Source organism: Anneissia japonica, unplaced genomic scaffold, assembly GCF_011630105.1.
Source record: "Anneissia japonica isolate Jap-2015-1 unplaced genomic scaffold, ASM1163010v1 scaffold287957_len1322810_cov207, whole genome shotgun sequence".
Taxonomy (NCBI): Eukaryota; Metazoa; Echinodermata; class Crinoidea; order Comatulida; family Comatulidae; genus Anneissia; species Anneissia japonica.
Window position 1 is genome coordinate 1267967 of NW_022683022.1, and position 24682 is coordinate 1292648.

The 24682-nt window shown below is 32.9% G+C and overlaps 1 protein-coding gene across 1 annotated transcript; it reads left to right on the plus strand.

Annotated features, from left to right (window-relative positions):
• The first annotated feature begins 4366 nt into the window (after positions 1 to 4366).
• On the plus strand, positions 4367 to 20062 carry LOC117122833. Its single transcript, XM_033268623.1, has 14 exons — positions 4367 to 4439; positions 6271 to 6475; positions 7357 to 7456; positions 8095 to 8235; positions 8939 to 9055; positions 9612 to 9772; positions 10263 to 10512; positions 10872 to 10997; positions 11853 to 12044; positions 12436 to 12683; positions 12867 to 14812; positions 15817 to 15904; positions 16315 to 16438; positions 16673 to 20062. Exons 1-14 carry the CDS (start codon positions 4391 to 4393, stop codon positions 17048 to 17050), a joined length of 4125 nt encoding a protein of 1374 aa, XP_033124514.1. The 5' UTR covers positions 4367 to 4390; the 3' UTR covers positions 17051 to 20062.
• The last annotated feature ends 4620 nt before the right edge of the window (positions 20063 to 24682 follow it).

The following is a 24682-nucleotide window of genomic DNA, read 5'->3' on the forward strand; positions in this document are numbered from 1 at the left end:
ACTTAATAAAACATTAATTTTTCCACCAGCGTACTTAAGATGTTCGCTATCGATGCCATCTAAGCCCGGCGATTTTCCTAAAGACAACTTTGAGATAAAATTCTGGATAATTTGAGGAGGTATATGATTATCCTTATAATGATCATTTATGTAAATTAGCTTATTAATTATTAATATATAAACTAGGCCCATATGCTTACTTTACAGATTAATATGCTTACTGTATTTCATGTTATATCAGTTATGGATGTGAATTTTAAGTGTCTTATTAAACTTTATGTTTTAATTACAAATTGTGACATCACACTTCCTTGTTTTGGTTACTCGTTCAACGGTGGACTTGCATTGCCTTGTCATGGTGTTGGGTGTTTTTTTTAAATGCATTTTTGATTGGATATGATGATGTCATACATTAATATGCAAATTAAAGTTCAAAGAAATGTCATGCATTTGTTTTGTTATCATCCATCTTTTATACTGTAGTTGATGTTTTTATGCTCGAAAAAAAATCCAATTCTTTTTTTTTAGCTGAAAGGCAAGTTCTTTCTAAAGATTGTAACCATTTTTAGATAAGGTATTAATATTTTGACCAAATATGAAGGAACTTTATTGACTCCCTAGTGGTTTTTTAAGAGGTGGGAAATCAGTCACCTATCCACTGCCATGGTGCTACTGTATGCAGTATATTGTATACTAAATTATGGCATCACTCGAAGTTTTTTTTCTCTAATATGCATTGTTCTTTAAAAGGTCACAACTATCATAGATTACCTACTATATGCCCGATGGCACTATTTTTAAGTTTCTGAAAATCAACCACAAGCTCAAATTCAATCAAATAGATTTTATTCTAATATTTAAATGTTGGAGAATTAACTTGCCTGATCACTATAATTTGGATGCAAACAAGATGAATTTTTTTAGATATCCCTACATAATGTGATTACGTTTATCTCTTGTATGTTATTTCTGTCCTAGGCTTCGCTTGTCGAATTGACATAAAAACATGTTGCTTGCCTTTCCCACATTCATTTTATTACTTTTTTACATACAGTATTTATTAATTATAATTATCAGTAAGATTTTAGTAGTCCTTGAATGAAAGGCATTGATTAAAAATACAATACAGTACAATACAGTACAATACAAAATGTGTTTAGCACACAAATTCTTAATATACTGTGCTGTAGGCCTATGTTCATTATCTGCTGTAATTGTTAACTACCACGCAAATAATAATAATAATAATAATGATATAATAATAATATAAAGGATTTTAATAAAGCGCCCTATAATAGTTTCTCAAGTGCTATTACACACAAAAATTATACCAAAAAATTAATTATTAAAAAGGTGCTTTTTTAGGCAGGAATAATAAATTTATGGATGTACTGTAACGCCTACATTATTTTGAATTCAGGCTACTGATTTATTTCACACACACATGCACAATTATACTGTATAAACATGTTTATATTCATTCACAATCTACAATTAAAAAATAATTAGCATTTCGTAACTAGCGCATGTTGTATCAAGGCTATGACGTGCCATTTTATTTGATTGTGCCAAACTGAAAATTGTGTTACTGTACTCAAGCCCCAACTGACCCATAATCCTGAAGATTGGCTTTTCCTAAGTTAATCTTTGATAACTGTACAGTAGTTCTATGGTAACCATACCCACCAAAATGTATGTGGTGAGTAATGGTTGAAAATAACATAAAATTACAGACTAAATGTACAGTATAGCAGGGGGTGGGGGAAGCTGACTAAATGTACAGTATAGTACCTGTAGGGGGTGGGGGAAGCTGACTGAAAGACACTTACTTCCCATTATACAGTAACTGCTTGGGCAACCTAACAAATTGTTCTTAGCATTTATGATACATCTCGGTTATGAAATGTATTTTTGGGTCCACACAAGGCGCTGACCCAAGAGCCATACTGCTGTTCATTGTTCTTATTACCAAACCTTTAAAAGTGTCCAGCGTCGCCAGTTTTGGAAGGACATGCAGGAAATTTTGTACACATTAAACTAGAGGTGATTTCCAACAAAGTTCATCACCCTTTTTTTAAGTTGAACCCCAGGGTCCCCCCTACACCAACAAAACAAAACAGGGGTTTCAGCAAGGACTGTACATTACTACGATTACCACTAATAGGGAACATCGCATGGATGGCGCGGCTGGTTAAGGATGTGTTCTAAAGAACTTAAGGTTGTAAGTTTGAATCACGTCTTGGTATTCAATTTTTTTTTTTCCAATTTTAAGAAATTTTATTTCATTTAATTTTGTACAAAAGAACATTCTAAAAAATAATTTTTAAGAATTTTTATTTTTTTTTAATTTTAAGATATTTTTAATTTTGTACAAATGAAAATTCTAAATAATAATTTTTTTGTACAAATAAACATCCTCATTATTAAAAAAATTCTATCTTATTAGCTCTTCCAAAAACCCAATATAATAACTTGCGCCTGTACCATATTTAAACGTGAAGAAACATGTCTACCGGTGAGCGGTCGCTCTTGTCTATACTCACTTCAATGTAATCATCGTCTGATCTAATTTTTAAAATGGCATTTAATGAATTTAATTAATATAGTAATAGGCTATAAGACGTTAACTGTAGTACAGTACATTGCTTCAAAATTACAATACTGTGGAAATCATCTAATGTCAAAGTTCATTGTCGAATTATGAAACTCAACAGGCCTACTTGACACCCTGTCTCTTAAAATGAGTGCTGTAAGTTTCATGCAAATTATAAAATTTAATAATTTATTGGGATATATTACTGTAAACTTACAGAAAATAACATTAGGCTTCTCCATTATTCCTTCACTTGTATCCTTCCCCACTTTCTTTTACACATTATTTTACAACAATTAACATGAAGACTAACAAAATTGTATACCTTGTATTATTCTATGTCAAATATAAAAATTATGCAAATTACTTTGATGATAATAATAATATTGGAACTATACAGTACGGTAGGCCTATGTGATTTGTACATTTCTTATCTTCAATCTTTCAAGCTATTGTGTATCATTATACTGAAGTGAAAATCTTGACAACAGGCATCTGTGAATGGGTGTCTCGTGGTTGTGATGCAGGAAACCATGAACTGTCCAAACCAGTTATTTTCTTTTTTTAGTATTCACAGGAAATTAACAAAAGCAGCTTTTAAAAACTCATTAGATTTGAATTCCTATGTACAGTACAGTATACATAAATTATAAGTTCATCATCATTGCTATAATACAGTATTTTAGTTTTGTTTATCAGTGAATCTATGTCTTGTTGAGAGTTTTTATTTTATTTATTTTATCGATCCAATCTACAATTTTCATACTTCATAAAAAATAGCTACATTTTTTTGAGATACAGTATTTATACTACTTTTAATATACCAGTCCTAATATGACTACAATTAATATCATGAACATCTTATACCTGAGCTAGTTTTAACTGTCTAAAGAAACAAAAAACAAAATATTAAACAGACTACAATTTAGTACTTTGTTCTAAACTGCAAAACTCATTTTTTTAATATGATTCAGGTGATATATGCAAACCCAAAATATTTTGGTATAAAAACTATTTTGGCCAAAAACCCTGATAATCGGGTTTGCTGCAATACACAGACTTCTTGTCAATATGAATCTTTTCCGCATGAATGGAGCACAATTTAACTGTATGATTATTAATGCCCTATCCATTGTTTACAAAATGAGATTTTGCTCACTGATACCACTACCAACTATAGTACTTAAATTCGATCAGTTTTCAGCAACAGATGTTTAGGTGTGTCTAATTAAACATCAATATTCAAATTATTAATGACAAGTACACTGATTCTGTCAACACAAGGTTATTAGCTAGCGTTCAGATCTTTTTAAGCATTACCTGATGAAATGGTGTTCACAGAGCATCTTCTTAAATGAATAATAACATTTTAATTTTTTGTTTAAGTTCCAGTTGTTAAAATTGGCAAATTGTACTTTAGGCCTACCAGTGTATGGTTGTATCATGAAGTCCATCTACCTTATAGTAGATAGTGAATTATACCTATTATTAAATTTAGGCAGTTTCATTTGTTATATTATCATGAAAAATACCAATTAAATGTTCATTGTTCATAAAATAAAAATTTAAATTGGTAAATTATGTTTTTATGGTGTTTAAATGGTGAAATAATAAAACAAAATTAAATTGAATTAAACAAATATTTCATGAAAGATTTACTAAGAAATTAAATTAACTAGTCTATTATTGAAGCCATTGGTGTAATTTTAAGGCATGTTTCACTTGATGGTTAAATCTTGCTAAGCATCAAGGTGGCTCTATTTCCATTCTCCAGAATACTAAATAAACACTTGTGCAATGAAACGAAAGAAGAATGTACGGTTCCGTGCCACCATGACTGGCCAAGGTATAAGAATGGAGTTCACCTATTTGAATGCTATTTTGGGTACTTAGCCTTGCTCAGCTAGGTAGAGCTTACTCTACTGGTGGGGTACACCGTAGCATTGTAGCCTTAGATATAGTACAATTTATTATTTTTCTTTTGCTGTCATTGTATCAATGAGATTTTTATGAACTTTAACATGGTGAAGGAAATTCATATTTTTATCCATTTTCCCAAAAGTCTTAAATGTTTTGTTCTACCTGTTACTGTAGGTGAGAAAATTTATCAAAGTGATAATTATATCTTAATATTTATTTTCTTTGATTGTATTTTTTGTTTGTGACTCATTACCGTAATTCATTTGAATCTGTTTTGTTACAATGGTTGTAGTCCTGTGATTGGCTAAAGACTTTCAAGTAGAGAAAATCTTCTTGAGACTACATTCAGAGTTCTACATTTTATTGTTCAAATTGATAAATAAACCCAAAATCTATTTGACAGGCTTCCAACCAATATTAAGAAGTACTGTAATAGAAACAGAATTCCCTAAACTGCAACCAAAATATAAACCTTCATAAGTTAACCAAATCCCACACCACCTTTTCATACCATATTTCTGGCCTGCCAAACAGCATACAGTTATACTTCTTGTTATTAAATATTTATTAACAGAAATTGATTACAAACTTCAGTACCAATAGTTCCTTAGGTATTAGAATGGATTCGTTGTTTTTCTTCCTTTCTCTTGACATTTATACAAATACTTTTACATAACTGTGAATAATGTAGACCAAATAAAATGGTATTAAGTAGGCTCAGCCATTTCTATTTTTAATAATAGAATGCAGCTTTGTTAAATTTGCCTGCAGACATGTTGCCATGGAAACAGTTGTGCATGTTCATAGTCACTTTTGATAAATTAAAACATACTGCTTCCGTCACAGAATGATGTGACATTACTGTATACTGTAGTGTGAAGTATTATAAACATAGGCCTACTGTATGTAAAATGTCTGTTATATACAGTATTCATATCTATATTATAATTAATTATTTCAGTTTCAATGTGTTAAAATAGTATTGTGTTTGATTTTTAACATTATATTTTTCAATATTTCTTTATTGAAATATTTTAAGATTTAATTGGTTTTTTGCATTTTGAAATAAACTTGTTTTTCATCTATTTGCTATTTTTCTTATTTTAATGTTACTTGTGTAGATTTCCTAACAATTTTGCTTTAAAGTTTTTTAGGCTTTTATCTCTTTTTTCGTTTTTAATGGTTTTTTTTTTTTTAAGGCTGGCCGAGGGAGTTTATGCATGTCATATTTTTGTTAATCACTTTTCACAGAAAAATTCCCTAGGCTATAACTGCACAATCCAATCAAATATGATTCCCAAAGCAAACAATAATTATTTTGTGTATATAATGCAGTAAAGTTTTGGTAAATACTATAATTCAAATTTCCGTATTTTATTATTTCTTATGTAAAACGTCCACCATTGTGTAATAATATACACAGTACTATACATCTGAAACATTTTATTAGTGTTTCTAAGAAATTTGTATAAATTATTTTAATAGATGAGGAATAATCACAGCTATCATTTATTGCCACACAGAGACTTGACTGGAATGTTTTACATTATATTTTTATGATATTCACAATAAATAGGCAACACCAAATTATTAAATATTGAATTCATTTTGTTTTGATTACAAATACCAGTAAAGTTAACACTGAAAAAAAAAACATAAAGAAGAACATTAAAAAACATTTAAATTGGATCATGGAAACCTTTTCTGTGATTTTCAATTTCAAGTGTTATACAGTAATTTTGTTGCTTGTTTTATAGATGAAGACTTGGCCAGATTAGGCCAGTTGGCCACAATGCCCAGTGATGAGCTCATGGAAACGGAGGTGGCCATACTGTCCGGCGGTCATGACCAAGAAGGCAGACCAATTATCACATTCCCAGCCAAGAACCATGAAGTACTTGAGCGCCGTGTCAAAGCAAGTGGACTGGACCACATCTTGACATATTTCATTAGCTTAGACAGGTACAATGTTTTCCTTTTATTACCTGGTTGAAAATTGTTATAGAATATTTATAATACCGGTGTTCACAATATATATTACCTTAATACAGTACTTATAATACTTTCATATAAGTAGGGTAATATGAATTTGAAGAGAAATTATCATTATTTTAATAAAGTACAATAAATTATTATTCTTTTGTAAATATATGTTCTCCTTTTATTACCTGGCCTGGTTTAAAATTATTAGAATATTTATGATATTCAAAGTCTATATACTTTATATAAATAATACTTTCATATAAATAGTGTAATATGAATTTGAATAGAAATGATAGTAAATTTATATTTTAATAAAGTAAATTGCATACTAAATTATCTTGTAAATATATGTTCTCCTTTTATTACCTGGTTTAAAATTGCTATAGAATTTTATGATATTCAAAATCTGTTGACTGTACAGTATTACTTTAATGCACTACTTATTATATAAGTAATACTTTCATATAAATAGCGTAATATAAATTTTAAAAATGATCATAAATTTATTTGAAATTTAGTAAAATTTCATGATAATATTATCTATGTTATTATGTGGATTTGGTGAAGAACAGTAACACATCCTTATGATGACAGTGTTCTGCGAACAGTTGTTATTCTTACATGGCAATCCACCTTGTTTTTCTTGTGTCGAATTGAATAAAATATAATATCTGTCCTCATAATGGTATTACTAATGACGTATGCACTATTATTAGTTACAAATTGAACAATTAAACATAACCAATGAAGAAAGCCATGAGATGAAGTATAATTTATGAACTGAAAGAGTTCCGTAGCTATTGCGTAAAGAATGTATGACAATTTAATATTGTTAATATAGTGATATTCTTTGTTACCAGCGCACAGTGTCAGAGAAATGGATTTGCTTTTGTGGTAGACATGAGAAGAGGGACATATGAGTTGATCTCCATCATGAAGAGTGCCCTCAATAGTTTACAGGTAATAAATATTCTTGTTTAATGTCTGGCATTTCTTTTATGTATGATAATGACAACAATAATATCAAAATATTTTCATCACAAACAAAAATTGCAAAAATTGTTTTGAATTACGTTTCCCATTTTAAAAGTAACATAAAAATTATCAAATTTAACAGAAATAAGTTTATTTAAAAAATGTTTATTATAATTTGACAGCGAAATATGCTATAAACACTTCCAGTTACTGGAAGTGTTTTATTATTTTTCATTATTACTATCCAGTATAAAAGTCAGGTTACACATTGTTTTAACTAATAATTTCTTTGCTCAAGTTAAAAATGTGTAAGCTGCAAAATGAGCAATTTAATTTCAGAATTATTTTTTATGATTTTTTTGTCATTTTCAGATGACAATATTATTGATTAAAATCAATGATTTCATTTGGTTTTTTTCAAAGGTTTAAAACACAATATCTCTTTGTTTCTTTAATGTAAAATTAATGATCAAAGTATGCTTTATATTTTCATTGTATCATGTAGTTTTCAATCCACTAATGTCATAGGGTCTTGAAGCGTATTGTCTTCAACCATTCATACTGTAATCAGTTGCAGTATTTATAAATTATTTAAGTTGTGATTGTGTTTATACCTTCTATAGGCTGAATATAAAGGGTCTGTGGGAATGATGTACGCCATTCAACCTCATGCAAAGCAACTGGCTAAAGATCTACTGACAATCCTAGCCTTGAGACACAGTAAGAAGAAGAAGAATAAACACCTTGTTACTCCACTATTCCAGGTAAATCACTAAAACAATAATTCAAAACCTGACTCATTTAGATCTGTATAGAAAATGGCTATAATTATCCTGTATTGTAAACCGTAAAGTATGTACAGCAATTAAACAGAGCTACTTAACAGACACAGCCATTGATTGATGGCAAGTCCAATGGCCAAGCAGTTAAGGCAGGGGTGCTGTAACCTACATCCATAATATTGGTGCTGGTTCCAACAGCATGCTCATCTATGGTTCTGGAGGTGGAACAAGTCTTCTTGGAAATGACTATTAACTGTAGGTCCAGTGTACACAATTGGCTCATGTGCATTATAAAGAAACCAGTAAATCTTTCGAGATGAGTAGGGTGGTTACCCCGGTGTGGTGGTCAATACAGCCCTTGTTGTGGGCAGACAAGATTAGCTGGCACCGGTTTACCAGGTAGCTCAGACACGAAAAGACCCTATAGGGGATAAGACAGTTACTGTACGAGCTAGTCCACGCTTCAAACGCTTTGAGATTCTGGTGTAAAATGCTATATAAAGCCAACAGTAATTATTAATATTATTATTGATTGCAGATGCACTCCTCCTTCTGATCACACATTTGAAAGTTTGAGGAAATCTTGCACATTGACGCTAACTCAATACAGTATTTAGGATTGTTTTACTTTTGATGTTGATTTTGAAACATTTTCATTATGATTTGATGTTTGTTTTACTTACAGAGCACCGTGGTTGAAGATGACATTGGGCTTCATAACTACATTGATCGAAGTCAGTTGACAACAGATCTTGGTGGATATCTGCAGTATAGCCACATAGCCTGGTTACGATTCAGAAGTGTAAGTATAAATCATAAGTGTTTTGTTTTTGTCAACTTTTTATGATAAATATTACTGTAATTATTCACTAGTTTCCGGTAATTTTAATGTTTTAAATGTCTACAGACTTGACCAATTTGTTTTATGTTTTCACACTCTTGTTATTTTTATATCAATGTTACTAATAGAAAAGACAAAAATATTTATTAACTTACAGTAAATTAAATTCCATGGTCAGAATATTTGTGTTTAAATTGTCCTTGATTTCTGTGACACCTCTATGTTAAGCCTATTCATTTTTTGCAACACTGTGATTTTGACTTGTGTATGAGCTCCTCAGAGTCAACAGCAAATTGTTGTTTTTTGTTTTTTTTGAGGGGGTGGGGGCAGATGAAACCATTTGGTTATAGGAACTTATTCCTTCTTTGTCTGACCCCATTCTATGTGTGATTTGTACTCTTGATGGAGGCAATAAATATAATAATATTAATATATAGAGTCAACTGCCAACTGTGCTTAGTTAAAGGAGAAGGATTAGATTTTTTTTTTGTCAACCATTATTATTGTTATTATTTAGATTATTGAGCCATTCTTTGAGAAGTATCAAGCATTGCAGCCAAGGCTTCCAATTGGGTTTGAGCGGATGGAGGAACTTAAGAAGTACAATGTTGGCAACGAAAGTACCCAGCTACACCAGACTAGACAGGCTATGCTACAGGAATATGATGATATAAGAGAGTGAGTTTATTCCAACGACAGCTAAAGACATTGATAAATTTATTATTAGTGTACAATATAAAGAGACATAATTGACTAAGGGTAGTCTGTGCAAAGATATTTAATATTCCAATTAAAAAAAATAAACAATACCAAAGTAAAATTCAAAACTTCCTTATTTAACAAATTTTAAAATAATTCCTACTCATTCCTTATACCATTGGTCATTCCACAATACTCACTATATGTTACCATACTTTCCTATGCTTTATCATTCCAAGATTCTCCTTTTCACTGTTTGTGATTATCCCTCTTCTCAAATTCTCTTTGTTATAGCAATTAACTTAATGATTTAATTGTAATGATTATAGAATACAATTTAGCCTGCACCTCAACATTAATTTAAGGTAAATGACATGTAACTATAGACATTTTACTGAGATGGCATTCATCTGTTAATATTTTAAAAGTGTGTTTTTTTTCATAATATTTTTATATCTTAATTTTCCAGGGATATTGGAATTGACCATGTTTACAGTCATTGTGAAGATCTGATGAAGAGGCTTAAGCATTCTGAAGATGACCGATTGTTTGGTGTCATGGCTCAGAAGCCCATCTTCCTGCAGTCCAAGAGGACTCTAGAGATGTGCTTCAGGAGCCTGAAGGAAGCTATGCAACATATTGAAAGGCTTTGGAGGGAAGGGGAGAAGAGGATTGTTGATGCTGAGGAGTTAGCTCAATTTCAGAATGACGTTAAAGAGGTCAATAATCTTTTCTCTTAATGAATTATTCTGTTCAAATTATTATTATTATTATTTTATTAATGTGTATTATGTGTTTTAATAAAATTTTACTAATTAAATTACCATATTTCAAAGTAAATGTTTTATTATTATTATTAATAATAAAATTACCTTTTCATGAGGCAAATATGACTGTATTTGATAAGAGTGATCTACAGTATCCATGGAAACTGATGGATCTGCTCTCTTCCCTCGACACACATCCTGTGAGTTTTGCATTGTTTTATGATAGTGTCATGTAGATATCATGTGGATATTGCCTGTGGCAATTATATTAATTTGACTTGAGTCATTAATGATAAACATCTTCATTACAGGTTTCTGAGTGGTTACATGGGCCAGGCCTACATGAACTGAAGAAACACACTGAAATAGCTAGTGATGCAGGCAGGGCTGAGCTACTGCGTAGTCACTTTGATACAAGTTGTCTCTCTATTTCCAAGGTAAAGAACCACACACTAAACAGTGATATCCAGTAGCTTCTCAGGGGGTCACTTTATTATTTCTTTTATAGTTTATAATCATTATTCATATTTTGCCCATATATTTTATGTAATGTATTGCGATTTAATTCATTACATTAATTGAATGTAAAAAAGAAGTTGTGGCTAACCATTGAACAAAACAACAGAAGAGCAAATACTACCGCAGTGTTTGGTCACAATTTATATTGCAAATTTGAAGCAAGCTCTATAAAGAAATTACCCAATTCCATTCCTCATATGTTTCAGTTTGATGTCATAAATGTCGCATCATAAATGGAAATAATCAGATACTTTCAAAAACTTCTGTTTTGGGTGACTTGCATTCATAGTTTAGAGTGGGATGGCTGATTCTGAGTTTTGTTGACACTTATCATTGGGCTGTATCTGTCTTTTCTGCATGCAACCATCATTTCTTTCTTGATATTATATTTCATGTGTCGGTGCATTCAGTTTTGTTCATATGTTTCCAATGATGTCTCAGTCCAAATAGATAGATTTTCAAATTTTTATAGCACCCACATTACATTGTATTGGTTTATAGTCATTGACATAATCCTGTGGCGACTGCAATGCAGTGAGCTGTGCTCAATGGATTGTTGTCATCAACGATTTGCTTAATCTGGCACTGACAATTGGCATCCCAGTGAAAGTTCTTAGGTAGACCAAGAATTGACTCAATGCAGTGTGTGCCTGACTTTGGTGTGATTTTGCTTGAATGCATAATATTAATTGAAATTTGAAATATTTGAAATTTTATTTTGAATATTAGCAGCTTCAAGATTTAAGAATTAAATATGTTGATTCTGGTTTCAGAGCCAGTTGGCAAGAGTTGATGCATTGTTCCAACAGGCTGACGTAATGCTCATCAACAATAATGCCAACATTGAAACTATACAACAGACAGTAAAAGCACTGAAAAGGCAAACCGATGAATTCAGTGAGCTATTAACAGAAAAGGAAAGCATTCTAAATAAAGTTCATCGTTTCTTTGTCTTACACAAACAGGTAGGAAAACAGTTTGAAAAAAATATTAAATTTATTAAACATCAATTCAAAAAGATGTTTTGGTTTTTGTTTTGCTTTTTTTTCATATTTATTCTTTATATTTTCACTTAAAAATAACTTGATGACATACAAAATGAGGGAATTAAGTTTATTGGGTTACAATGATTATGTTAAAATTCAAGTTGGTTAATAAGTGTTTATTGGTTTATCATTACAAATTTTGGTAATCAATGTTGATAAATATGTAATGTTCAAAACACTTGGATGGAAAATTATCCTTTATTATTAAATAACAACCAATTTCAATTTTATTATATTTAAAAACTGTCTCAGTCCCATATTAACTTCACCAATGCTATCAACAAGATTTAAATTTTATTTTTTTGATCAGGTTTCAAAATGGTACTGGAAAACACTGCAGTTCTTACCCCCTGACCTTCCAGACGTCTTCAATGAACTAAAATCAAAGACGCATAGAAAGAGTAGTGACCTTGCCATCCATGAATGGCAGGAGGATGTGAAGAGGTACTTGAAGAAGTATCCACCACCATCAGGGGAAAGTTTAAAGGAGCTTAAGTCAACAAGCGATGTGATTTTGCGGGGTAAACTAAGGAGACAGGCTAGGTTGCTAAGTCATAGGTGAGTTCTGTTGCATGAGGGAAACATTCTTTCCTCACTTGTAATTTTTAAAATTAAATTCAACTGCTTTTTCCTTTGTGTTTCTCGACACTTCATTAAAGCTAGTGTTGTGTCAATGTAACTAGTAAAGTAAATGAAAAATATGTATCATTAATATATATACCTCACCCTTCGTGTTTGCAGGTGTAGTACTTTGAAGAAAGTTCTCGACATCAGGCATGTTCCTTCCTCTAAAGACATCCTTGATGCATTGCAGTGGCAAGAGTCTCACCAACAGAGAGAGGAAGCAAAAGAATCCTCCGGCAAGAGTTCTAATTTCACATTACATAACCTAAGCTGTAGTGATACACCAGATGGCAGATTTAAGAAACATAACCGTAATAACAACAACAGTGTCCGTAGTGCTGGCCACATAGACAGGTTGTCGTATGGAAGTGTGGATAGGCGTACATCCAAGAAAAAGCCTACTTCATTTACAAATATTGATGCTCCTAATGGTGAGGTCAGTAGAATGTCACAAGGGCCAAGTGTCCGTCCTAAAGTCAAAACGAGAACAGCTCGCAAAGATTCCGATCAGCAACAAGATAGAGTTGCCTATCATAAGCCCCCTGTGGGACAACGCCCATATCTCAGCAGTTCTACAGTAGATATTAGAGATACATCAATGAACACAAGCCACGCTTCATCCCAAGATTCCCCATTTCTGAGAGCTTTACGTCAGGCACCTCGGCCAACCAGTCTGTCTCTCCAGTACATTAATTCACCACAAAAAGTAAAGATGATAGAAACTCCAAAATTCAAAGGTTCTTCAGAGCAAAAGATAATTGATGAAACATATGGGATTTATGGAGAATCAGAAGATGAGAATGATATGGCCAATCTAGAGGAAGTCGTCCTGCCATCACGCTTTCCACGCAATGCATATGCTAAATCTTGGGTTCACTCAATTAACTCAGGGCAGTGGCCAACTGAACATGATGCATTCCACCATAGCAATGGTCCACTGTTAAGCAAATCAAATGCACAAAGTATGCCTTTGTTAAATCACGTCGGGCTTTCTGTCCAACCGTCTCACATTGGACCTGATATGTCTTATGGGAAACCTGCTGGGAATGGCAGGAGAATTTTGGATCCACAGATTGACTATCTAAGTGATCGTCTAATGAGTTCTAGAGATGGGCCCTCCCAACATTCTATATTCTACAGCCCAAAAGCCCAAGTGTTTCATTCACCCCCCGAATATACATCCAATAACAACACCCTTTATAGACAGTCAGGCCTGAATTGTGAATCAATGACTGCTGCAGAAATCAAACAGATCACACCTCCTAATCCTCCTAGTGCCTCGGACTCTGGTATTGGTCGCTTCAACAGCGATTCTAATCTGACCTATAGTGATGTCTTGCACAACATTTCTCTGCTGTCAGAAGTAAATGCCTCTGGGGGGAAAACTGAGGAACTAAGTCCCATTGATCGCCTACGTAGCCAATCTAGTCCATCAGCACCCAACCAAGTGGATGATGTAACTGGTAGTGGAGATAGCTCTCCATTACGTGGCACACTTGGCCTCACAATACCTATGCTGCCATTTTTAGCAGACACTGGTAGTAGTGAATTTGAACCTGAACAACCATTTCTGAATGCAAGTCTTCCAATCAGAGATCGTGAAAGCCCAAATAAATTAACCCCAAAGGAGAACCTCACTCTGCGTCGTCAAAACAGTCTTCCATCCTCTTTAATGCATGAAAAAACAGAACATTTATCAGACTTTGTTCCAAAAGATGGAAGGACATTAACTAGTTCTGAATTGGCAGACTTTGAAGTGGAAAGAGAACGATTAGCAATGCAGGAATTGATACAACAAGACAAACTGACAGAAGAGCGAGAATCGCAGAGAGCCTTAATTGCCAGTCTTATACAGACTTCTAAAGAAGAGAATCGAGAGAAAAGAACGTTAGAGAGAAAACTACCAAAAGTGCCAACTGAAGAGCCAGTAGATGTGAAAATCTCGGCAGATGTTTTGTTCCAAATTAATGAAGGATTGCTAAATCATCAAAATGGAATGGTGCCTAGGAAACAAAGAGCAATACCAAGACATGAATCACCAGTTGTACAGCACAACTACAAAGGTAGGCTGCTTGCGAAATGTTAATTATTATTGTGGTGTTTTTGTTGCATAATAATGATGATAATAGTATTAGTGAAATTGGAGAATAATGTTCAGTCCATTTATACACAATTAACATAAATCTTTATCTTGTTATTGTTATACCATGGAGAAAATATATTTTAATATGGTAAATAATATATTAAAATATATTTTTTCCATGGTTATACGGTACTGCATATTTGTTACTGCCTCTGACAAAGACAGCTGTTTGTAGGAAAAATTCAAAATTGATTTTTGGTGTGTTTAGATTCTGCATGAATCTTTCTTAAGAGTGTTTATTTGATGGAAATTGGTTGAGTATTAGTGAAGTTATGAATATTTATTCATTGAAAATCAGCCTTGTAGGTTTTGAGAAAACAGCTTCCAAAGATTCCAAAATCAATAGTTTATTATTAAGATTTGTATTTTAAGAATAATTTTAATATACTTTTCAGTTAGATTTGGTGATTGATATTTTGCAGAAATGTTTTTTTAATATAGCTTCATTTATAAAATGCAAAAACTAGAAATGTTTAAAAGAAAATGTTTTGGGTGCTTGTGAGAGTTTAGAAATTGCGACAAATGGCAGGTTACAATTACAAGTTATTTGTCTTGTCTAACATTTCCTCACACACATCACAAACTAACACAATCAAAGTAGATTGTGTTAGTTCGTGAAGTCACAGTAGTGCATCTAAACGAGAGCGTATTGGTTGTCATAATATTCTTTACCACACAGAAAGTCCTTCACAACAGCAGTGCGTATTTTGACACACTTTCTTGATTTCACGAACTAACACAATCTACTTTGATTGTGTTAGTTCGTGATGTGAGCGACGATTTATAGCAGTTTGGCAGTCTTAGTTTTTATTGCTTGATAATTACTATGATCAGTCCTTCTATGTATATTAAGTGTTATTAACTGTTAAATATTAATCATGTATTGTGTATATATATTAAGTTATGGTGTTTCTTTAATGATAGCAAAACATGATAGCAACAGTTACAGTGATGACGATGATGAGGATACTGCCAGCTTCCTTGCTTTACTCCAGCAAGCAAAACAACAAAGGTTAGTAAATCATCAAATAAGAACATTACAAAAATATAATATATTGAAATTGGAATCAAATTTGTCCTCTTGGAAATTACATTCACAATATGTCAAATACATAAAAACGCTATATAAAATACAATCAGATAAATGTTTAATCTAAAAAACTAAATAGATGGTCATGTTGCCTACTGCAGTGCATTATGTAGCACATGTATGAAGTAAGGTATAAATGAGTTAAACAAATCCGGAGGATCTAAACTTTGAGGTTTTAAGTCAGTGTACAGATTAAATAATTAAATTCATTTTATAGCATTGAATACTCTAAAAAAATATATTTGACTGTCACGATCCTGTTTCTATCAGCACGTAAGCGGTCCAATTGCATGTGGTTTTTAATCTATATCTACCTTGGTCCTTACTTTTAGCATGGCGACTGAAGACTTGCTGTTACAGGAACGACTGCGCTATGAAGCAGTACAGATGGAACATGAAGAAATAATCCAAAAGGATCTTGAGAACAGACTCAGTAATGTTGAGTTGACATTAGAGGTAAGATACTGTTCTCACTTTAATCCACAAAATCATGTTTAAATGTCAACATTCTGAATGCATGGTTTAGCTTAATTGACTGTGGTGTAACATTTCACCTCATAAAATACTCATTCCAGTAAATATTTCTGATATTTTTTTTTTGTAACCAGTTTATAAAATCTTTTTATACCACCTGTTTTTGCCATCTGTTTATGCCATTTCTTTATGCTATCTCTTTATGTATGCTTGCAGGAGGAAGAAACAATCTTACAGCAGGAGGCACTGCTTGATCAGCTGCTGAAGGATGATGAGCTTGCAAGTCCCCAGTACAAGTCACCAGGAGCTGCCCTGGATCAGGAACTCAGTGCCCTGGAGGACAAAGAACGACTGCTGCAGCACCAGATATTGCGAAGGAACCGGAGCATACCACTCTCGGACGAAGGCGTCATGCTGGATCAGGTCTCGCTTGACAGTATGGAACAGGGAAGCATAGCAACAACAGAAAAGAGCAGTGTAGAGAGTGGACTTGGCATGCGTTACAACCGTCATTATAACTATGGACAGCGGCCTAGGAAGAGTAGTTTGCAAGCCCACCGTAGGGCATATACTCTACCTAATGGACATTTATAGCACTGACCACAATAAATTTTGTCAGTATACAGAAAGTTTTCTCCCAGACTGGAGAAATTCAAAATATTTTATAAGTTGGTACTTAAGTTGAGAGTGGTCTATTCCATGAATACTTATATGGATGAACACCCACTTGCCTCATCCTTACCAAAGATTGATAGCAATCTCAACGCAAATTTATGCCTGTTACATAACATTGCTGTGTTATATCATGGAGGAAAAAAGCAGTATTTGCCTTGGTTGGACAATTTCATTATTTTTTAGGTAAATTCCTAAAAAGAAAACTTGCGTTATCAGTTCATCCAGGTAAGTATCATAGACTGCCAACATCACTTTTGATTTGTGTAATTTTGTATGTTCTTTTTGACTTTGACATGCATTCCTGAATTGAATGGAAGTAGTACACAAAGTGTGATGACATTGATATGATATTTAAATAGCAATATCACTAAATTTAATTTTTTGTGCTTTTTTTATTCACAACCTCTGGTGCTTACGTCTATCACTAAGTTATATATAGAGAAATAATGCATCCATTTTCTTACAAATATAAATATTCTGTGTTTTTTTTTTGTATTTCTACTAGGAGGTCATCCATATTTGTCATCAGTAACAGGAGAGTAAAAACATACTCTTTTTTCTTTGATGCCCTCCACATTCCCTGAAAGCCAACAACATAATCAAATGATTGCTTTTAAAAAGTGGATGACCCTTAGAGAGTCAAATCATCCCAAATTTATTATTTATGTTAGATTCTAAGAGGCTGGTGCCATGATATATATATATATTAAGGTTATTCAAATTTATAAGAGTATTTCATTTCAGGAATGCAGTATTCCATACAATGATTATTTTACATAGATTGTGTTGTACCAACAAATCATGTACAGTATTTAAACATAAATTTATTCAGTAATAGGCCATAATTTCCTAGCCAAATATCATTTGATTGGATCCGTCCAGAACTGCTAAGAGGCAGAAGCTATGGGGACATATCCGTCTGAGTTACCCCTCTCTTTTGCGTTACCCACATGATTCCCTCTATGAGTACCAATCTGTGGCTATACCAATAAGTGTTCACTTGTTCCATAATATTACAAATGTATTATACAGTATTATGTTGTAGTGAATCAATTAGTTGGATTTCTTTCTGTTTCCTAGAAAGAAATTAGAGGTCGTAATTTATCCCATGGAAAATGCTGTGGTCTCTGTGCACTTGAAACAAGTGAACAGATGTACAGTAATTGCCGCAGTATGAGGATACATAGTATAAACTTGAATAAGTAATAATAATATGGAGAATAATAGTGAAGAGTACAAAGTAGACATAAAAATCATGGTAGGAAGAGTTTTCATACCAAATTTTGCTAATTTTTAAAGACATAAAATATATCTTTATTTATATTATTTTAAAAACCCTTGAAGACTGAAAACCTTGAAATATAGTGTTTAATAAAAAATATTTCATGAGGTTTATAAGCAATACTCTTAGGAATAGAATGATACTTGGTCATGGGATCATTTTATTAGTAGTATTAATATAATTTGTTTGACATTTGTCAAATGATGTGCTTGGGAGGTTAAGGTGTGATAATCTTAGCAGTTCCATTTAACTCCTAAAATGTATATTAATGATAATAAATATTGTTTTGTGCAAAGTTATCATAAATCTTTATGAAGTACAGTATTTAAAAAGTACCATGATTCCAACTTCTTAATTCCAACATTCCTTTTGTTTATGGTGCCAAGTATCCAATTATACTTTCATTTTTAATCAAGCAAACGTTAAACATCTACTGTATGTAGACAAGTGTTTTATATTTGTATTGTTGGTATAAACCAAGGAGGCATAAACCACTTCAATCCCAGGGAGGGGCAAGTCTAATAATTTACAGAATTAATCTGAACTGATTATTTTATTTGTCAAATCATGTGAGAAATGTTCTTAATGCATTGTAGCTTATCTTTTTTTTTATGCAGTCATTTGCCCCTGTGCATATCCCTAGCATGCATGCATTAAAACAAGATCAACATATCAATTTGTACTGATAACGCTGTATTGTTTGATCAATTTCTCAATTCAAATATTTGTCTTTTTGAGGTATAAATCGTTAAAACCTGGACTGTTCCATTCAACTTGGTTCTGCTTTGTTGAATGGAACAGTCCAACTTTTAAATTATGAAAATATTCTTTGTATTGCACTCATACATTTGTTACAGCTGGCACTGTGCTAGCTGGCACTGTGCTAGCTGGCCCTAACACTAGCAGCTTCTGTAGCTGTAGCTGATCTAAAATAGATGAACTATAGCTTGTGGGTATATAAAATGCTGTGATACCACTGGGGTAAGAGGGCAATGTAAATGATATTATAACTCTGTAGATACTGCTGTGGGTGCTTCATTCCCCACTCCCCACAGTGCATGACTGCACACTGGCAAATTTTGTATTTGCTTTTGGACATGATAACAAATAAATAAATAATAAATAAATGTGTATTCTATGAACATAATCTTGAGACTAGAAAATCACCATAAGGCATATATAATAAATAATGTCTTAATCTTTTATAATCATTTTTATTAATATTATTACTATTTATTTATATTGTTATTTATACTTGCATTGCAGTATTACCGTACAATAATACTATTTTAATATATGACTGAGGCTTACTCAAATCTTTAAATCCAAAATGTTTTTAATGTTCAACTCACATACAGTAGAATGTATAAACTATACAGGGTAGATTTTGCTGCAATTTCTATAATTAATATTTCATTAGTTATAAATAAGTGTTACTAATATGTATAAGAATGTTTTGTAGCATGCAATAAGAATGTTTTAGTAGCGTGCAAATAATTATGCTATAGAAGTTATGTAATAGGTATATTTTAGAATCATTTTGGCTGAAGCAGCACAAGGCCGACTGAAACTCATCCTGCCCTAGGAATATGCCTAGTCATGCTGCTATACACACAACCAACATTCAGTGCCACAAAATCTACCAGGTACCCAGTTATTTTCCTTTTATTTACCTCCCAAAAAGGGGAGGGGGAAGAGTGCCACCCCCTCCCCTGGCCCCCAAATCCACCCCTGAATTAAATCAAATTTATTGGAATCACTTTTGAAACAGTGGCACATACTCAGTGCATCCAAGACAAGATCAAAACATCAGAAACATATAAAACTAAACTAATAAAAGTGCCCAACAATAAAATGTGTAGTACTGTATAATGTTCACGTGGGGGCATCGAATATTGAAATGAACAAAAATAAAACACAATAGGAATTAACAATACAAGATAGTACTGAACTGAACTTTATTGAACATACGCTTTTAGATCAGCTGCACACATCAGAATGATGGTGCGTTCACAAAGGAAACATACAAAATCAAGAAAATTTTAAAAAGAAAGCTAAACAAAGAAAATCAACGAGAAAACAAAATATAAAAGTTTTCTAAACAGAGGAGTATAAAAAAGTACTTTAATTTAATACAGTATTTTACTAGTATTTGGAAAAATACAAGTTAGCTAAAACCTCACTATTAATGCTATTATTAATGATTCGTTCAATAAATGAATGGAACTCGTTACCAAATTTTGTTGTAATAGTCAAATCTATAAACCAGTTCAAAACTTTACTTGCAAAAGCACACAAAAACTACCCTAAACTCTATAACCCATATTATGAATGTTAATGCCTATGCACAAGGGGCTCATAAGCAAGCTTCAAGAGTCTCTAATATCAAGTAATGATATTAATGTTGTTATTGTTAGTATTATTATTATTATTATTACTACTACTATCATTATTGTATAGTAATTTTGTTTTTATTTTTATTTCATTATTACATTATTAATATTATGTTATAATTGTTCTTATGATTCTTAACATGGTCATATCATTTATTACCATCAACATTATTAATTTTATTCCAGGAACTAATGTTACTAATTAAAAATATTATTATTATATTATTATTATTATTATCGTCATTATTATCTTATTACTATTTTTGCAAATTCTTATTTATTAAATTGTTATTATAGGCCTTTAAAATTACTTTCTCTGTTAATATAAAATCAAATAAAGTAAACAAAAACAATAAACAAATGTGAAAAAGAAAAAAATAACAATAATAGTATATAAAGTGATAACTCAGAGGGCGCTAACACGTCACCAACAACCAACAACACCAGTTATCTGATCATCTTGATACTAGACGTACCCCACCACAACAAACTTCAATCAAGCGATGAGAAAAATGACAACATTCTTTATTTGAGAGCTGGAGGATGTGTTTCCAATTAGGCGTATGTTTACTAATCTCAAATGTAAGTATACTATTATCACTTATAGCATGTTAATGACGTTTCAACTATATTTGTTTAGAGACCAAAATTTGAACTTTTTTGTCAATAAATGAACATTGCTAGCCTAGTAGTAGTATCAAATCGAACTTCGTGTGTCAGGTGCTGCGGTGCAATCTGATGTTACCTGTACTTGTACACCAGGCCGCTGTCAAGCACTGTTTTTATATGATTTCTCGGTAATGATAAAGAAGGTTTAGGGTTGGCGGCAGCTAGGCTAAAGGCCTAGGGACAGTCACCATTGGTATTATCGAGGTAACGTACGGTACCGTATTCCTGGCTACCTCTATTTCATAATCCAGTAACAATTGTTTTGGGCCCATTGACATGCTGTCCGGTGTTGTACAACAAGAAGAGGGTACCACATCGGCCTAGGCTATAGGCTACAGTAGATCTAAAATGGAGGTACAGTATATACCTCCATACAATATTAATTATGATACAAGATGTTTTCCACTGGACTTTTTTCACTTGGTTTTTTTTGTTGTGCAACTCCTTGCATAGGCCTAGTACTACTATAGTAAACTGAGTACCACCTTCATTAGGTTCTACTTATATAAATATAATCGGTATCTTCATTCAAAAAAACTCCTTCATAAAAAAATACATTAGTAGCCAAAAGCTAAAATACTTACTTAGGCTACCAGCATCAAATTCTTCTTTAATTTTCAAATTCAAATTTTGTTTTTTTACTTGCAATTATTTCATCTAATTAATTAGATAAATGATGATGACATGATTAATGTCGAAATATTGAATCCCGACACAATGGCGTGCAATACCTAAAAGCATGTATTATACTGTCTTATCTTAGATTAATCAGTGGACCTTTCAGTAATTCATGATTCTTAATATATATTGGATGTTATTGGATTAGAGGACTAGGCCTTATAGAGTAATACTATAATTTATTGGTTTAAAACTGGTGTAACAATTGCTCTCCTCGGATTACTAAGGAGAGCAATTGCTCTCCTTGAAAATTTCACAGCTTTGAATAGACGCCTCCCCCAGGGGTGGATCCAGGTGTCCAAAGTAGGGGCGCGCGATCGAGAGACAACACTACCATATGGGGGTCCGGGATTCCCCCAGGAAATTTTGTTTTCTAGACACCCGGAAATATAACTTCTGAGTCATTTTAGGCGATCAATAATCGAGGTGGGGGGGGGGGAAACTGGCCACTCCCCCCACCATCTTTTCCTGCCTCCCACGCCTCCCACTTAAATAAACTCTCACTCCAGAGCCTCATTTGTGGAATAAACCCTTCTTGAAGTAACGCCTGGAAGACGCGGAATATCACATTTTTTTAGCGTTACCTGGGTATAACCACACCTATTTTAATCTCCGTCGGGGAGAAAAAGCACAATTGGTCAGGGAGAGAAAAAAAAAATTATATGTATTTTCTACATATAGTAGACTCTAATATCGATTAAATAAGCCTTTGAAACCCCTAAATTGTATAAATTTTTGGAAGCTTCGCCCATTGGACCACTTTCGAAAACTTTTAATCGAAGCTCGACCACGCCCACTTTGCTTTCATCAGGGAAGTCTGACCCCTCGTCGGGTTTTTTTTTTTTTTTCAAGTTGCAGGCTGACCTGGTCATGCAAACAGGTTTTAGGTCCTGTTTCCTCTTGGCAGCAAGCCTTAGTTATTTGATATGAATGATAGCGGTATCAATGCTTCCCGCATGTCATGGTCGGCTGTCATTTGACCTGTTATTATTGTTGATACTGCACAAGACACATGCACAATACTGTACGCAACACAGTAATACTAACAGTGCATAAAACTAGCAATGTGCATTCCTTGAAACCATGACGACAATAGAGTAAACAGGGAGCCGTGTCACTGGGCATCTGCTTACTGTACAACGTGCACTGTGCTTACATAAGGCCAAAAAAAAAAAATGTATTGTGTTGCCCTCAGCGACCGACCGAAATTTTCCAAAACATCTGGTCGCATTTTTTTTTTAATACAGTACAAATTCGAGAAATACACTTCAGAAATGAAAATTTAGAACATAAAATCTAAAAGAGACATGTATTTTTATCAAAATCGGGCCATAGATGCACGCGTAAAATCGGTAAAATAGAAGGCATAATTTTGAGAACCGAGCACGACGACGATATATGCCCGGTGTACTCAATCACCACCAGTAGGACCCATATAGAAATAAGTCTTCAGAATTTTATGGGTTATCCTTGGTGTTTACACCATATAATAAATCTATCCATCCATCCTTGACAAACAGCCATCATTGCAATGATTTGCAGGAGTGCTCATCTGTACATTAACTTGCCCTAATGTTCAGTTTGCCTATTCACTACCCATACATTTGATTTTTGATGAATTCATCATTATTGACTTTACGGAAGTAAGTGATACAAAGTAGAACAATGTCTTGTCTCAGCCGTACACATTAGTGGAGCATAATTTTATGGTCAGAAGCAAAATGGATTTCAATGTGAACAAAATCTTGTGCAAGGTTCATTGACTTGCATTCCATGGAGTCACCTGCTTGCATGCGTACACAATACATTGAACTTATTAAACAAATACAGTATGCCTGGTGTTTATACGCCGGAATTGAGGAAGCCATTTGGGCATCAACCAAGTTGAACTGCCTCGTTTAAAAGTTCAGTGGTCCTTGGTTGCCAATGAGGAAGGGGGCTATCACTCCTAAATTCTCCTGTCACAGACTGTTACAGTACAACCCAGTCAAATAATAATATGGTTATAATTAATAAAGTATCCAAACCATAAAATATTGTATACATCAAAAACAAATTGAAAATTGAAAATTTGTTATTTTGACTTTTAAAAGATAATGATTAAGATGACATTTGAAACTACTGAGAAACTATACAAATGCAGTCACTGAATTTTAAAAAGTAGTAAGCTAAGAATTTTAAAAAGTAGTAAAGCTATAGTCTGTAGCTCTGAAATGAAAATTATGTTTAAAATGTTGCACCACTATACAGGGCTGGTGGAATGTTTTTTAAAGTGGGGGAGGGGGCCCACTAGTAAGATGAATAGGAATATGAATTGCAAGGTCTATCATACAAAAATCTGCATAGATTTTATGTTTTTTCTGCCAAAAAGTGGGGGCTCAGACCCTAACCTTAATCTCTCCCCACCCCCACCCGGTTTTCTCAGGCCGTGCTATAGGTAGGCTTTACTGTATTACATTAAATTCCTCTACTCCAGGCATTTTGTATTTCTAGTCTAGTAATCAATGTGAAGGTGTACAAGATTTTTTG

Excerpts from the sequence above, each read along its gene's own strand:
- LOC117122833 (XM_033268623.1), top strand. The coding sequence starts at position 4,391 with ATGAAACGAAAGAAGAATGTACGGTTCCGTGCCACCATGACTGGCCAA. Across the intron at positions 9,056-9,611 it reads CCTGGTTACGATTCAGAAGT|ATTATTGAGCCATTCTTTGA; the intron begins GTAAGTATAAAT and ends GTTATTATTTAG. Across the intron at positions 9,773-10,262 it reads GAATATGATGATATAAGAGA|GGATATTGGAATTGACCATG; the intron begins GTGAGTTTATTC and ends TTAATTTTCCAG.